General features: G+C 41.8%; 1 protein-coding gene and 1 long non-coding RNA gene across 3 annotated transcripts in view; one reads left to right on the forward strand and one right to left on the reverse strand.

Moving 5' to 3' along the window:
- LOC122974509 overlaps positions 1-16,782 on the reverse strand; it is a 66,403-nt gene that overhangs the window by 25,285 nt on the left and 24,336 nt on the right. Inside the window, exon 1 of one of the 2 annotated variants that reach the window (XR_006400392.1) lies at positions 1,664-1,745. The exons of the other annotated variant lie outside the window; for it this stretch is intronic. This is a non-coding gene — a long non-coding RNA (uncharacterized LOC122974509). Of the gene's footprint in view, positions 1-1,663; positions 1,746-16,782 lie in introns of those variants that run through there. 2 annotated transcript variants of the gene reach the window in all.
- LOC122974508 (snaclec stejaggregin-B subunit beta-1-like) lies at positions 906-2,077 on the forward strand. Its single transcript, XM_044342546.1, has 2 exons — positions 906-1,361; positions 1,692-2,077. The coding sequence occupies exons 1-2, from the start codon at positions 1,322-1,324 to the stop codon at positions 2,075-2,077; spliced, it is 426 nt and encodes a 141-aa protein (XP_044198481.1). The 5' UTR covers positions 906-1,321.

Raw genomic sequence — 16,782 nt, forward strand, 5'->3', positions numbered from 1 at the left:
GAGTAGAGGTCTCAGACTTTGGATCTCACTGTACATGTACATCCTTTTCTTTATGTAAACATTCTTTTTTTTTGTTTTGTTCTTAAAAGCCTCCGACTTCATTTTCTGGTGTCTCATCCTGTGTGGAATCTTAGGAAGCACTTGAGTTTGTTGGTAAACCAGAGATGGACATCACACTTTCTGCACTTTGAATAAGAAATACAATATATTTGTATGCATCTATTCCACACTTTAGACCATAAAATGTACTTGTGTCCGTTATTGCCAGTGAGTAGTAGATAGCAAAAACATTAACCGCATCATCATTTTACACAATAATACATCATCATCATTTAGAATGTCTTAACATTTACACTAACTGTCTAATTATGCCTCGGGCAACACATGAAAAATCACAGCTCAGAAAAAATAATCTTATAAAATAGTCTTTAAACCATCATTTCAATTATTTTAGTGATGAATGCACATGCTTGTATTTTTTTAAAGGTTATCTTGATTTCAAGGTGTTATACAGTCAAATATATCTGACCCTTTTCTAGCACTGTACTACATGTGGCTCCACTTCCTGAAGGTGTGTCCCATCTCAAAAATGCAACATTATACCCACTTCAACTTCATCTGATTTGTGTGTGTATATGTATATATATGTATATGTATTTGCCTACCACTACTTTACTGCATATTGTTGCCTTGAGGCAGCAGGAAGTCTGTTGAGCCTCTCACTTATACATATTGTCATTTTTCACACATATTTAACCTTGATCAGAAATTTCTATCAAATCACACACTTTCAGGAAGTATTTTTCCTCTTTCTCTACTTTTCTCTTGCTTTTTGACTTTTCATTTACTTTCTACTGAAGAAATAGTCCAAATGAAAACTGATCACAGTGAATTCTGTCCAGAGTAATGAAGACTCCAGAGGGAGATGTTGCTGCTGACTTATCTGAATGCCACTTTTTCAACACTGTGAGCACCAAAAAACAAACAAAAATTTCATTCGCCTCTACTGTATAGAAGGCAGAAATCTCAGAACATAAAGACAAATACAACTAAAACTCTGCATGCTAGATACGACTGGAGGTAAGTGAGAAATAAAATATACACAACCAAAGTGTGACTCTGAACAAAACGCAGCCTCAAAATTGCACTGTGGGTACATGACAATGTTTAAGAGATAAACCTTTACATGCATGACAATACTTTTTGCATACAGCATGCAGCAGAACAGTGACTTGTGGTGTTGAATTTGCATAGATTTACCTAATATTAGAGTTTCTTTTTTGGCCTGAACCTCGGCACATAGAAGCCTCAGAGCAGCATCATGATGGAGAGGTTCTTGCTGGGTGTCCTGTATCTCTCAGGTCAGTGAAATATTTAAAAGGTATAATATATAACTTTTCTGCATTATAATGTCTAAAAACGACTAGACCTATGTTATATATTTTATTGAGTTGTGTACTTACATTATCCCAAATGTTTCCAACAATGTTCAAACCCAAAGAAATGCATAATTTTAATCAAGGCAACAGTCCATTTCATTTGGTCGGCAGTCAACGGCGTCATATGCCCTTTGTGCATGTGTCAGTGTTGTTGTTGTCTGCCAGAAGCAGTCATATTATTTCATTATTCTGTAATACTCAAAAAAATGTTGGAGCCACCTTACATGTTAAAAAGTGGTGTTTTCCTCACAGGGCTCACAGGCTGGTCAATCTTCTCCACATGTCGTCTCCTTCAGTACCACTTTGTTGATAAACCCATGAATTGGACTGAAGCTCAGACCTACTGCAGAGAGACATACACAGACCTGGTCACCATTGAAAACACTGAAGATATGAACCAACTCATCAACACAGTTTCATCTGCTGGTAATAAGAGTCTGGTCTGGATTGGCCTGTACAGAGATCCTGACATTAACTGGTCTGATGGTAGTGACTACTCGTTCACCAGATGGAATGGCTCAGCTTCAGAATCACTGATGAAAATGATGTGTGGTGTGCAGGAATCAAACCAATGGACATTTATGTCCTGTAAAAAGAGATTTTCATCTGTCTGCTACAGCATCCCTCCTGGTGAGTAGTTTATTGTCCTTCAGTAGAAGCCAGAGAACGCAGGGCTCAACATTAAGGCTTGTCTGCTTGTCCGGGACAATTGGATTTTTAATAGGGCAAGTGGAAGAGAAATTTTCTCAAATTCAGAAACAGCATTTACACAAACTTTCATCACATTACAGCTGCAAGCTCAGACTGGCCTCCTACCGCAGGAGCGCTTGTTTTGAACACTGTATCCCCGTTTGAGACACGGAGGCGACTGTTACTGTTGACATGGACCAACAAACCACCACCACCCCCTGCTGCGCAGGTGTTCAAAACAAACAAACCCTCCGTGTTGAAGCTAGCAGGCAGACTGGAGCTGCTTTCATGAGACAGACGAGTGAATCAGAGTCAAGAGGATCATATATGACACTAACTGACAAGTGCAGCATCAAATAATTAATGTCAGACAAAAGACAACAAAGTAAATAGCTAAAACAGCTATTCAGTGAAGCTTAAGTTTTTAAAATTGACATAAGTGTTGTTTTAACCATCCAGTTTATCAGGTGCTGCTGCTTTACATTACAGTTATGTTAATGTAGCTGATAGTTTGGATAACTGGACTACTGATGCATTCCCACTGTGTGTCGTTTGTCCACAATTACTGTGATTAACATCATACAAGTTAAAGTTCTGCTTCATGAAGGAATCAGGAGAGAGGAGACAGAAGTGAGGAAGAATCGCAGGATGTAACGTTAATAGTGTTGAAAGAAAAACAAGGAGGAAGTAAAGAACTGATTCAAGAAGGAAGAAAAAGTTTAAGGAGGAAAGAGAAACACAGAGGCAGCCAAGGCATCAGGTGATGGAGAGATATGAACAAATTCAAAGCAGGAGACAGAAAAAACTGGTTGGGTGTGACCTACACCTGTAGATGAGCCACTGATCTGTACATATTTTAAGCACAATTTGTTATTCAAATATAAACAAAGTCCATGACATACCTGCCTCATGACAAAACTTGTAGTTTCAGGGGTCCTACCAACCCTCCTGAAAAAAAATCCTAGGGGGAACCCTGTCAATCATCATTATTAAACATCAGAAGCATGATCAGTGATTAATCTATTGAGTTCATATTAAATCAGACTTTACAAAGTGCTTCGCAATTCAGGGTAAAATAAAAAGATCATTAGCAGGGAAGTAATGGCTTTAATAAAATTCATAAACTGAATCATTTATATATTGAAACTGTTTGGATGATTTCAAGTGTTTCCTTGTAAATTATAGCTATTTTTACCCAGACAAGTTACTTTTGTACCTGGACAAGTGACAGGTAAATTTACTCGTCTGAAGGACAAGTGCCTTGAAAAGTCAATGTCGAGCCCTGGAATGCTGCGTGACTTTAGCATAAATCATGTTTGAATGTACACAGAAAGAATGTGCTCATTTGTTGTAATGAATCAGATATCATAGAACTAACTACGACAGCCAATTAATGATTCATTTCTCCTCTCGTTATGTGTCTCAACACCAGTAAAGAGGCGGGTAGTTAAGCTGAGGATGAAGGTGCAGGACTCCTCCGTGGATCTCAATGACCCTGCTGTGAAAGCAGACATCCTGAAAAAGGCAAGTCTCCAAAATCCAGACTGGGTTGGGGGCTGAGGGTGTCTCAAACTGGTCTAGAATACTTGTTTACATGCTTATTCTGCTTGCTGTGTTTTGCCATTATGAAGTTTGATAATGTCTAAAAACCAGTGGGGTTTTTTAGACACAACAACAACAAAATAGAGGGGATGAATGTTTCAAAATGGCTTCCATTTGTGTTTCCCAGTTGCAGGACAGACTGAAGGAGCAAGGAGTGAGTGGAGTCGCCCTGAAGTGGAGAGAACAGCCTGATGGGAAAGTCTTCCACAAGGAGGGAAAAGAAGAGAAGAAGAAAAAAAGAAAGAAGACTGAGCTCTGAAATTAAAAGCCAGCTTTACTTATCTGTAATCCATGTTGAATGTTGATTCTCTATCTGCTAACAATATACCATCATCAGCTTAACCATAACCTTTACTAAATCCTGTATAGAAGAGTTTTATCCTTCCTCATCAATATTACTGTGTGAAGTGTTTCAGTGAAATTCAGTTTTCTTCCAAATAAAACATATGAGATAAGTCTTTGGCTTCAAGTTTACAGTGTGTGAAGCAACCTGATAAAAGCAACAGACACACAGTTATGGGTTCACATCCCAACATGACACATAGTCCTGCTTTTATTGGATAAAATCTGCCTAAATGGTGTCATTTATTGGGTGGGAAGATGGATGGTGGTCAGACAGTCATTAAATGTGACCCAGGACTAGGGTGGCGGGTGGGGGGGCCTCTTCCCTTCCTGGCCCGTGTCAGAGTCAGAGCTCATAGTAAATCATGGACTCCGCTGAAGGCTACATAGATCACTGCTAACAACACTGCATCAACAAGTAGACAAGCACAGAATAAATACCAGAGGAGACAGAGAGCAACTTTAATAAACATGTTTTTTTTTTTCCTTTTTGATTTCTCACCACAAAAATGTCACTTTCTAAAGGTCATCTAATGTTTGGATAAGATTGCTTCACTTTGGGGTTTTTTTTTTGTCTTTACTTCTCTTAAGAGTTCTACTTGAATCAAATGACTGTCTTAAAATAAACTAATTACTCATTATTTTGCCTCATTTGACTTAATTTAGGTCAAGCCTGCATGATTTTATGAGTTTAGTTCATCAAATTATGTGATTAATGTCTTTTTTTTTCTCCTGTCTTCTTTTTTCCATTACAACCCATTCTGTAAGCGCTAGGACTCATCATCATCTTTCTGCTTACTGACTGACAAATCCCATTTTGGATATTTTGCTTGTGTTCCTCCATGCCTGCTATGTCTGTGTAAAACATTCCTGTCCGTCATAATAAAATATCATTCAGGAAAAACATCCCTGGGGGTTGTCAAAGATGAGGAAATGTAGTCAAAATCAATACCGGTTATGCTCCATCATGTTTTGTCTATCTTAAGTTTAAAAAAATATATAATCAAATCATTTTGTAAAGAGGCGGCTTTTTAAACCTCACTGATTGAATTACATCCCTTTTAGTTTGTTCTCAGCAACATGGGAGCCAGACTGAAAGAGCCTCTTCCTAATACAAGCCAAAGCTACTCATATGAGACAATGGCATCAAATGCTGCCACTCATCCATGATGCTATTGAGAAAGCCTTAGAGAGTGGAAAAGGAATATTTAGCGGAGGGTTTCTTTTTGTTTTACCAGAGTAGGTTTCCATTCTGTTCTCTTGGAAGGCAATAAAAACAAACTGTGGATGTTAGTGGGCGGGGGGAGCCCCATCAATTTATCTTGTTTATGGAAGCGACAGGAGACCGCTCAGCTATTGTGTCTGCCTCTCTGCCACAATTGGTACAATACTCAGGACAAGGATTTAACCAGCTCCATCTGCCTGCTCCTGCACTCTACTTCGTCTCACTCTCTAACTCCCCATCCGAATCATTTCTCCAATCCTGCATGAGCGTGAATGCACGCTGTATGTTTATGCCTCTCTGCGCTCGTTCTTTATCGCCTGTTTTCTCCTCTCCGTTCCCTTACACTACCGACTCCTTCCTGTCTCTCCTCTTCCTCTCTTCCTCCTTCCTTCATTGCCTCCAGTGGCTCCATCACCGACTCCTCTGACCGTCTGACAGCCTTGACTTGACATTCAGACATTGTGTTCATCTCCTGTTCATCTCCGTCAACACAGCCCAGGCTTTTTGATTCATGCGCAGACTGTCAATAGGCAATGCAGCGTGGCCTATCCACCTAGACGCCCTCTGGAAGACGTCTATACTTCAAACTGGCAAGAACCTAAATCCTTTTTCATACAGCTATGAGCTGCCGTGACCTGTTTTCTATGTCGGAAACTCAGATTTGTACAGGCACAAGCTTAAGCGGTGGTTTGATTGTATCTGTCAGCGGCTCTTATTGGTGAATTAACTTGCCGGATTGCTAAAGTGGAGACTTGAATCGAGCCGTTGCTTTGCGTCAACATCTGTGACCTGTGATGTAATGGAGGCTAAACCTAGCAAAGCTCAGTGTACTTACTGTTGCATCAAAATCACTTAAGTTGCATGAGGAGACATCTTTAAAATGAATAAAGATAGCGGCCGTTTTGTCAATTTTAATGAAGCATAATGATCTTATAGTTATATACCTGTGATCACGATGCTACAATGTCATTGTGAAACTGATTGAATAAGGAAACATACGTGAATGAACACATATTCCATTAATTGGACGGATACTGATAGAAGTAACAATTGAGAGTTATACTATGTATGTCAGTGATTTAACACAATGGAGTAGACATGATCTACATGCATTACATTCCCTGGATTCCTTCCCACTCTTGACTCGCCCGTCTGCTGCTGTGCACCTAGAGGAAGAATGAGAGACGCCATTGACTCAGACTCTCCACCTACAACAGCCTCCACATTACACTATTGATTGACATCATCAGCAACTACAGTACCGCAGCTTTGAATAGCAAAGGTAAGAGGTTGCAACATACTCTTGGCTTTCACCTTCAGCCAAAATATCTGGAAGGGATCCTGTTTTCTTGTGGTTTGTACTGAGACAGACACGGTCTGACAGTTAGTCATGGCACATTGCAGGCAGTTTAATGCTGCTGTCTTGTTCATCACCAGACAGAAAGTTCAATGCAGGTTTTGAAAATGATTCATTTCTACAGTATCTGTGAATCTGTCAGTTGCTGGATGGTTATGATTAGAAGATCCTGGTTGTGGCAAATAAATAACGGTTGAGATATTGATGAGGTTAACTTTCGGGAAAGATTGTGGTAACAAAAAAAAAAGCAAATGTTAACTGTTGCTCTGTAATGGGATGCAAATTCCCAAGAACTCCACACTGTCAGCCTTATCCACCGCCTTCCTCGGGGACGCACTACTTCCTACATTGGCACATCAAGTGTTGCGGAATCGTCCAGTTTGAACATGATACCGAGCTGGGAACAACTCCACGCACCACGAAATTTGTGATCTTGTCGAATAGCGTGATCAAACTTGTCTGGAGACTTTTAACATCCCTGCTCACCTTTTTCACACTTAAAAAAAACATGCACATATTGAACAATACATCTGATGTTCATAAAGGAGAAAAACATTTTCTGACTCATTATAGCATTCCAACTGCTGACTAGAAACCTTAAACTTTGAAAATTGTTGTAAACTGATATCAGCAAGTTATTTAGGCCACAATTCCACAGCACGAAGCAGATAGCAGCCAAAATCTCAACATCTATTTCGCATGACAGTATTTGAAAGAAACCACTGCAAAGTCCAGCATGTAGTTCTGTCCTTAGGATTGCAAAATAATATGCACAATAACATGCTCATTTCATTTTAACTAAAAAAAATCAGCATAAATGTCGTGAAACCAAATCTAGGGTTGTGTTTATACAACCAGAATGCAGATTTGAGCGGCGCTTCCAAGCAGGGAGCTTGTATTCTATCTGCCGTCATTCCCGTATGATAAAATGCAGCATGATAAACACATCGACTCGCTGACTGACACGGCAGATCAGTGGCAAGAGAGAAAGACATTTCTGCCGAACAGCCACGAGAGCTACAGGTAAATACAGCCAAGATAACAACCTCCATCCCTCCCTTTCTTTCTTTATTGCCACCTACTCTACCTCCTCCTTCTCCCATCTCTTTCCTCTGTGTCGCCGTACCCTCCCCACCTCCCCGACATCCTCCCCTCACCTCCCCGTGTGTTGTCGTGGCAACGTCGCGGCCGCTTATAATGCCTGCGTGTTTGTAAGTGGAGTTGCTGCTTTGCTGCTGTTGGTTTCTCCCTTTTTCCTCTCTTTGTCCCTTTGAAATAGAGAATAAAAAACGGGGGCCGACAGACGGGGGAGAGAAGGAGGAGGAGGAGGAGGAGAAGAAGAAGAGGAGGAGGTAAGGGAGGTATGTTTGGAAGGGGGGAAGGGGGGGGTTGATGCAGGAGCAATCATTTAGCACTTCCCTCTCTTGCTTTTATCTGTCCTTAGAGCTGCTTTCTACATTTCCTTTTGTCTCGGAGGTTGGAGGCTGCTCGCCGCTCCCGTAAAAGTGGCCATGTGAGAGAGCAGCTGTGAAGTTTATTGGGTTGATCATGCACGCACGCACGCACACACACACACACACTCGGACATGGACGCACTTTTCTCTCTCTCATACACAAGCATCTTTTCCCTTTCTGTCTCTCTGTCTCAAGCACACATACATACTTTGAAACACACACACGCACTCACCATTACAGAGAGAGACTGAGTGTATGGAGCTATTAGATGCATTGATGAGGAAGCCCGTATCAAAGAGAATCCACAATGAGAACAAAAATACAGAGCAGATGAAACACCTCCTTTGTGTTTGGCTCCAGAAGCACAACACCTTCTAATGGGGAGCTGTGTACCAAGGTGTGTGTGTATGCACGCGCATTGTGTGTGATTAGTACATGTCTTAAATTTGTTTTCTGTACACCGCAAGCTCGTACCTGTTCAAAGTTGTGTCTGGCAGTGTGTCTACACAAGCGGACTGACAGGTGTGTGTGTGTGCGTGTGTGTGTGTAATCTCCCAGATAAGGTAGGCAGATAGAGTGAGCAGATAGACAGGGGCGTTGGGGATGAGATTGCAGGAGGGGCTTAAAGCTGAAGCTGTAAATCACTTAACCTGGGGCTAATGGGCTTATAGACTGTACACAATCTCAATCTCTGTTGCTCCTCAGTTCTTCCAAACACACACACACACACAAAATTATACCATTTCTGCAATCTTGGGCCTTAAGGCCTCAATAAGTCTTATCTGAAATGTTAACTATTAATTCATGTCCATCAAATTAAAAACTGACTAAGTTAGAGTATGAGTGTGCTGGTGATGTATTACTCCACTATGTTTCTAATCGTTTTAGGTGGTGCAATGCATGTATTTCTGTGTGTGTGTGTGTGTGTGTGTGTGTGTGTGTGTGTATATATGTACAGAATATATATATATAGGTATGCAGTTTTGTTCCTGTTGTTCCACATTTTCCACACATTTTCCACACGTTTATTCATCATGGTTTTGCATTGGTGTTGCGTCACGACATGTGCACACGCACACGTGTGGGTGTTTCACATGAATATGCAATATAAGCTTTCATCTAATGTACACGTGAATCACCATAAACTTCTTCCAGCCAAATAAATTCGGGTCTGACGTATGACATTTGACTCATCAGGTTACATGCATTCTTCCTAAAGCAAACTTGAATCATTTGTGCAAGCCAAAAAAAAAAAAAAAAAAAAAAAAGATATGGGGCTGTAGTGAAGGAGGGCTCCCACACTGGGTCTTGAATCCCAGTCTCCCAGATCATGGATGACTGCGCTAAGCACTCAGCCAAAGGGTCAACCCACTGGCTGGTTGTTACTCTCTAGAGGGCACGGCACCGTGACATTACCTCCTTCATCGGGAAGCACGTCCCCATGCTTCAGCCTACCAGCTCCCTCATGTCTCTGCACTTCAGCCTCCTGGGTCCCTCACGCCAATGGGCGCACGCTCTTCCGATGGTCATCCCATTTCTGACACCAAATGTAGTGAAGAAGGGCTCCCACACCATGTCTCAAACCCCGGTCTCCCAGACCAGGGATGACTGCACTAACTGCTCAGCCAAAGGGTCAACCTGCTAGCCAAGGGCCAGCATGTCTAGTCGTCCGTGGTCTGGGACACCGGGGTTCGAGACCCACCCCGGTAGCAAACCCTCCTTCGCTACAGGGGCTTTCATCTGTAGTCACTCTAAAACCTGAGATTTGAGCTGGCGGCTGGCTGGTGCAGATGCCAAAGGGGAACACACACACACATGTACTATGAAAAAGGAAATTGCTGTGAAGAAACAAGGAGTGTGAACCTACAAGCTCAGAAACAAGCGAGCTGTCACTTGCCTTTCATTCAAACAAGTGCACGCCCACACAGACAGACATATAAGGTACAAAAACACATCCTTCCTACATGCAGGATCACATATGGCGGGCCATTCTCCTGGTCAGTAGCTCATTACATTTCTCATTATGTCTTTACACACATTTGGCTGATCCTCTGCACCTGTTGAGGTGTGATATACCGACTCTGTTTACACCTGCTCCTCTCCTCCTCCTCCTGTTTCTCCCTCCCTCGCTCAATCTCACCCTTCTGCCCTCCACCTCACACTTCTCTCCCTATCACTCCATCTGTCTACCTGTCTCCCTGCCTGCCCGCCTCATCATCCTCCTCGTGTATCCGACGGAGACCACGCTGTTGCCAAGGCTACCGCAGCCATTGTGTACCCGGTTGCCAGGTGACTGGTCGCCGTGGCGATGATCAAGAATTCTGAAGTGTCGCCGCCGCCACTGCTGCCACTCCTCCTCCTCCTTCTCCTCCTTCTCCCCTCGATAGATAAATCTTCAACATTTTTTTTTCCGCTCCTTTCTCCGCTCAGTCGTCGTCCTTCCCTCCCTCCTGTTGACACTGGTAGAAGAAAAGCAAGGCGACCTTTAAGGAGAACTGAGCAACAATAGAAGGATTGGATGGATGATGGCTTGCTTGTTTTCATTTCCTATGTCTCTCTCTTTCCCTCTTTCTCCTTCACACATACTTTTTCTCTCTGCCCTCACCTCTATTTTTCTTTTCCCTCTATCCATCTAAAGTCTGAGTGTCCAGCCTGCCCAGGTTAATAATGAATTGTCTCTGCTTTCTTTCTCATTTTCCTCTCTGCCCTCCTGTTTGATCACCCCTCCCAATTCTTAATCTCACTCTTTTTTTTTTTTTTTTTTTTAAATTTTTACCAAACAGCAGACCATGAATAGACCTTGCTTAGTCTTTCTCCTTCTTGCCTTTGTTGGCACTAATGGTAAATCAGCCTTCTTCAGTCTCACACCTCTTTCCTTTCTGTCTCTGGCCCCCCTCTTCTTCATTTTTTACAATGTTCACCTTCTCCTCCTCTCTGCTCCCTCTGTCCTTTTCTCTCCTCATCCCTGGACAATTTTGTCAGCCCTGTAGTGATGCTCTTATCCTTTTAATATGCTTACTCTAATGTGATACTTAATTCCTGTTCCCCATCACAAAGAAAGATGATGGCAGATAAAATTGGTGTGCAGTAGGGTTTGAACATTATGGGGTTTTTTTTTCTTTAAAGACTGATGAGTATTTTTTTTGGCATTTCCATTTCCATTAGACTGTGTTTGGGCTGGAATTCATTTTACATTTGACAGTCTCCAGGCCAAAAATGATAAAAGTATCCAGTTTTGCTCTTTTGCTCTTTCGTGGCTTGAAGATGATGTGACACTAACCTCTACTCCAAGCAAAGATGGTGGTGGTGAAGAAGAAGATGTATCCACACATGGAATCTAATTAAAGTGTGAGCCATATCTCATTTTTCATCAAAGGCCTGAATTGGTTCTCAGAAAGCTGATGTGCTTGTTCAACCCAAGTGGGTATCAGACAGAGAAATGAGGGCAGATACTGCAACACTTGAAACATAAACTATATTTATTGCATACATAGACTTGCTTTCATGGTAGGGCTAATAAGGCAACACTAAGAGAGGGCCAGTTATCTGTACAGTATATTGCATAGTTTTTGAGGATAAGGGATTCAAATGTACACTTAAAGGACAAAAATATGTGGACCTCTGTACATTACATCCAAATGTGATTGTTGAAGATCTCAATCGAAACCATGGACATAAATATTTGGCTACAACAGCTTCAAATCTGTGAAGGATCCTGGCTGCAGGGATTTGCTCCCATTCAGCCAAGAGCATTAGTGAGGTCGGACACTGATGTTGGACGATAAAGTCTGGCGTTCACATTCGTCTCGAATGTGTTGGATGAGATTGAGGTTGGGGCTCTGTGCAAGCCAAGTTCTTCCACACCAAACTGGCTCTGGACCTGGCTCTCTGTACAGAGTATTGTTATGTTGAAAAGAAATAACAACTTCTGCATTGGCTTAAGCCTCAATCCAATGTGGAGGTTGCTGTTTTAATATCCTTAAAGTGTAACGCTACTGTCAGCTGCTAGATGCTGGTTCCAAAAAATCCCTGGCTCCAATTCTCAATCACTAAATTCGGGCCCTCTAATAAGTGTACTGGTGGTCATCTTGTGCATTATTGCTCTTTTAATAAGATTTGAAGGCTTACAGTAGCTTTGATGTCTGTCATGTGGGCGATGATTGACAGCTATGACTGACAGTTCGCTAATCTGCAACTCTCCCCAGCTCCAGACTCACACTGAGTCGGACTACTGTCACAATATTTTACTAAGTTCAATGTTACTTGATTACAATACCTGCCCTGTTAACACAATTTAAATAGCTAGCAATAACCAAAGTGTGCACTGGTTGTTGTTCTCAGTAAGCTAGCGTTAGCTTCGGTCCGAGGTAGTGGTGCATGTTTCCAGAGCATGAAATGCAGCACCCCACACTTCTTATTTAGAAGGTCTTGGCTCCAAACGGACAAGTTGCCAATCATAAGAAGCAACTTTGGGCTTCAAACTGGCTCCAATGCAAACCAATGGGTGACGTCACGCCTCGCTACGTCCATCTTTATATACAGTCTATGGCTGTTGCCGCAATGCTGGAGACACATAAGTGTCTAAAAGATTACTGTATGCTGTAGCATTAAGATGTACCTTCACTGCAACTAAGGTCTAGACTAAAGTACCCAAATGTATGGGGTGTTAGATAGGGATGTCCACATACTTTTGGCATATAGTATAAAGCAAAAATAATTATGTAATCTTATCAGTTTGGTGTAATTAAATGGATTATTTTACAAATTTGAGGTTTTCAGAGCGTAATCAGTGCAGCAGATTTTATTATGAAAGTAACCTTGCCTGCTCACCCATCCTCTTGATGTGCTATCTTCAGCCAGCTGGTTATGTGTGTGTGTGTGTGTGTGTGTGCCGTAAAGGGCAGGTGATTGCAGTTTCCTGTGCCCGCATGTCGTGATGTGATGTGTGTGTATGTGCAGCTTCATCGCGTGTGTGACCAGGCTTGTCCCCTGATGTGTCCCTGAGCTTAGCCTGACGCTCCATTGATTTGTATGGAAATACTGCCTGTTCACGCAGCAGGTCGAACGCCCTCTCTCTCTCCCTCATCAGTGCCCAGCTGTGGGACGCTCGCTGACTTCTTTCATTTGATTGTGTGAGTGTATGTGTGTGTGTAAGAGAGAGAGAGAGAGAGAGAGAGAGAGAGAGGGATCGGTGTGACAGAGTGAGGCTTTAAGTACAGTATGTGGCTGAATGAGCAAGTGAGCTCATCATATGTATGCGTGTCATACAGATTCAATGTGTTAGTGTTTCATTATAAGTGTGTGAACTCACATTTGTCTCCTGATGATACTGTTGATCAATCGGTTAAATCACAGACACCACCTCTACACACACACACACACACACACACGCTCCAGCTTGTCCTGACAGAATCCATGGGGTGATATATAATGACCAGAGGCACCATTCAACATCCTCCTATCAACACCATTCGTCCTTTTGTTTACCACCCATTCTTCCTCTTGTTCTCCTTTTCCTCCCTCACAAGATGAGTCAGTCCTGCCCTTTCCCTTCTTTTTATCCTCCTCCCCCATCCTCTCTCCTTCCTTTCCCCCCCGACATCTTTCCCACATCTAAGTCTCTCTTTCTCTCTCTATCTCCGCTTCTATCTTTCCCTCCATCATTTCCTTCCTCTCCTCTCTCTCTCTCCCCCTCCTTTACTCCATTTCTCTCAGTATTCTGTTAAAGTCACAACCCTATTCTGTTCACGTGCTCATCACTAAATGACAAACCAGAGACAGCTTCCGCCTCTTAAAGGCCAAAGCGAGATGTGTGCAAATCTATCTCTCCCTCTCTCAGCCCTTTTTACCACTCATACAATATGTGTTTTTGAGCCACCCTCGGCTTCACTCTGTCTAAAACTACAAGTAATGGCACTATTCACTCTGAGAAAAGACCACACGGAAAGAAAAGGTCTGGTTGTATTCGGTGTGCCTTTTATCAAACTTCATTTTTCCATGTTAAAACACAGGCCGACAGGGTGTTTTCCTCTTCTGTGGTGGTGGCGGGGTGGCAGCCATTTCAGCTTTTGATACATGTTGTACACATCAAAATGAAACCCAACTTATCTCGGTGTACACCTTCTTATTTACAGAATAGAGTTCACCCACCTTTGGAGGCTGCCATAAATATTTATGAGATAAATTTGTCGTCCGCATCGTAGCGAGTATCATCAAACAAAATGCAAGTTATATGAAGATAGGCTGCTTTAAGGGGGAAGAAGAGGAAATTGAATTTTGTTTACATCGGTTGTTGTTAGTCTCACGATGCCTGGGCTTTTCCATTTTCAACCACATCACAGCGTGAATCATGTCATAAAAAAACCCAATTTTAATGTTGTTGTTTTTTTTTTTTAATATTTTGAGAACAATATGATACGCTTCTCACAAATTACCTGAGCCAATATTTTTTTTTTTTCCCTTCCCGAGCGAAATCATTCCAGCTGATGATTCCTATAAACATATTTAAAAGAGCGCTACATAAACTGATCAGATATGGTGTCTCTGCCTACTTGCTCCACAGTAGGTAATCAGAAAAAGATGTTTCTCATTTGTGCGGTTGTTGTTTCCAGCCATTCACTGCAGGCGAACCTTTGAAGAAGATGGACCTGTATAAAGTGTTTGGAACTATTATTGCTTTACTGCTGTGCTTTGTACCGCAGCAACAGTTTGATCTGAAGATACAAGTACTCCTGCAGTTATTAAACAGGAGAAGGTGAACGGGCCGCAGCTCTTGCTGTGATTCACAATCCTTTGGCTTCTTGAAAGACTCACAAGCATAGAAAAGCTTTGGTCAGTTATGATATAGAAGATGACACAATTATCTCAGATTGCATTACCTCATGAGATTATCATGACATCACCACAAGGTGACTTACCCTTCAAAGTCCCTCTAATATCCAAACAACACTTAGTGTTTTATGATGAATACAGCCTAGGCAGCTACAACCTACCATCAATTTATGATTGTGTATGATGACATCACATCGAGATTCACTTTATGGTTCAATTTTATGCCGCTCTTCCTCCGCAACCTGTGAAGTGTGTGCTATGGGATGAAGTATAAGACAAATACGACCCTACGTGGAGCTGTGTCTGGCTGTGTATGGAACTACAGCATAAATTGAGCCATCATAAATTTGCTTTATTGTGCCGTGTCGGTGTATGTTTGTGTAAGTGTGAGTGGACTGGGTTTTTACTATCCTGAGACGCCAAATAGTGCCCCCGTGGGAATAGATAACCCTAAAAAAAAGGGGTCTCCTGGGAGTCCTTTATCCTGCTTTTTATTAGAAAAGTGTCTGTTTTTAGGGCTGAGTGTGCAGGTTAAGGGTGAGGACGGTCTTTATTCGTAAATTAAAATGTGTGTGTTTACTTTGGTTAAACAGAAACATGTGGAATTCGAGCAGTTCATCCACAAGAACGTTGAAAAAAACACTAAAAACTTTGCTTTCACTGTGGCCTTTGGCATGTGTGTGTGTGTTTTAGTGGGAGTGTGTGTGGTATTAGTTGGTACTAGCTGGCAGCCATGTAGCTCAATAGTGGAATTATGGTGATATTGGATATTGGATGGACTGTAATACATTACACCACTTCACTGTCATGGACGGCTGAGTGCTTATAGCAAACATCACTTACTGCACACACTCAAACACGCACTATCGCACACACACGTAGCCCGATACATGATAACATCCATTTAACACGCACACACTCGCCTTTTTATGATATTTGGAGCTTGAAAGCAAACGACAAAAGAGGAGAACGTTTAAGGAAATGTTTTTTTTTTTTTCGTGGAGATTTAGGGAAGGAAAGTGCATACCGCACATTAAGCATGTTCTTTGCTTTATGCGAGTGTGTATAAAGCTCTTTTATATCATTTTAGATAATTTCTCGCTCGTACAGGCTCCAGCTAAAGCATATTTCTCTCCTTTTATCAGCTTTTTTTATCGTTCCATCCTCTTAACAAGCATTTTCCTGTCTCCTTTCGCTAAGTACGGCCTTTTTTCCACAGCCTCTCTTTCGGCAATCTTCCCATTTTGCCAACTCTCATTCACAGTTGTCATACACACACACACACGCTCTTTTTGTCTTTTCCTTTCATCAACAGTCCACTCCTCTCTCAGCGTTTATGTACTTATACATTGTGTAGCGCACTATCTTGAATCAATCCTGACCTTTTGGAGTGCATAATATAATTTTTGTGATGTTTTTATGTGTTTTTAATGCATTCCTGCAGTTACTGCTGCCTGGGGAGGAATAATGTTGATTGGATTGTAATGTTTGAAATTTGATCGCTTCTCTGTTTGTCTTCTCATCTTCTTTCTCAGCCTTCTATCCATCCCTAGAGACTTATATCTTCCTTTTTGTCTGGTTTTCCCCCCCATTTCTCTTTCACTTTCTCACTCTCATCTTGACTTCACTACTGCGTCTCTATATGTAGATTTGCTACGCTCCCAGGCTAACAAATTTCTTATGGTATATTTGATCTCTTATCACTTTTTTTTGGGAGAAATGCACAAAACATTCAGGTAGCAGGCTTCTCATCTTCAGTTGGCGCCAACTATCGCTTTTGCAGGTTGAAACGACGAACCAAGTGGCAGATTATCAGTTACAGCTATTTCATATGAATGACA

Source organism: Thunnus albacares, chromosome 22, assembly GCF_914725855.1.
Source record: "Thunnus albacares chromosome 22, fThuAlb1.1, whole genome shotgun sequence".
Classification (NCBI taxonomy): Eukaryota; Metazoa; Chordata; class Actinopteri; order Scombriformes; family Scombridae; genus Thunnus; species Thunnus albacares.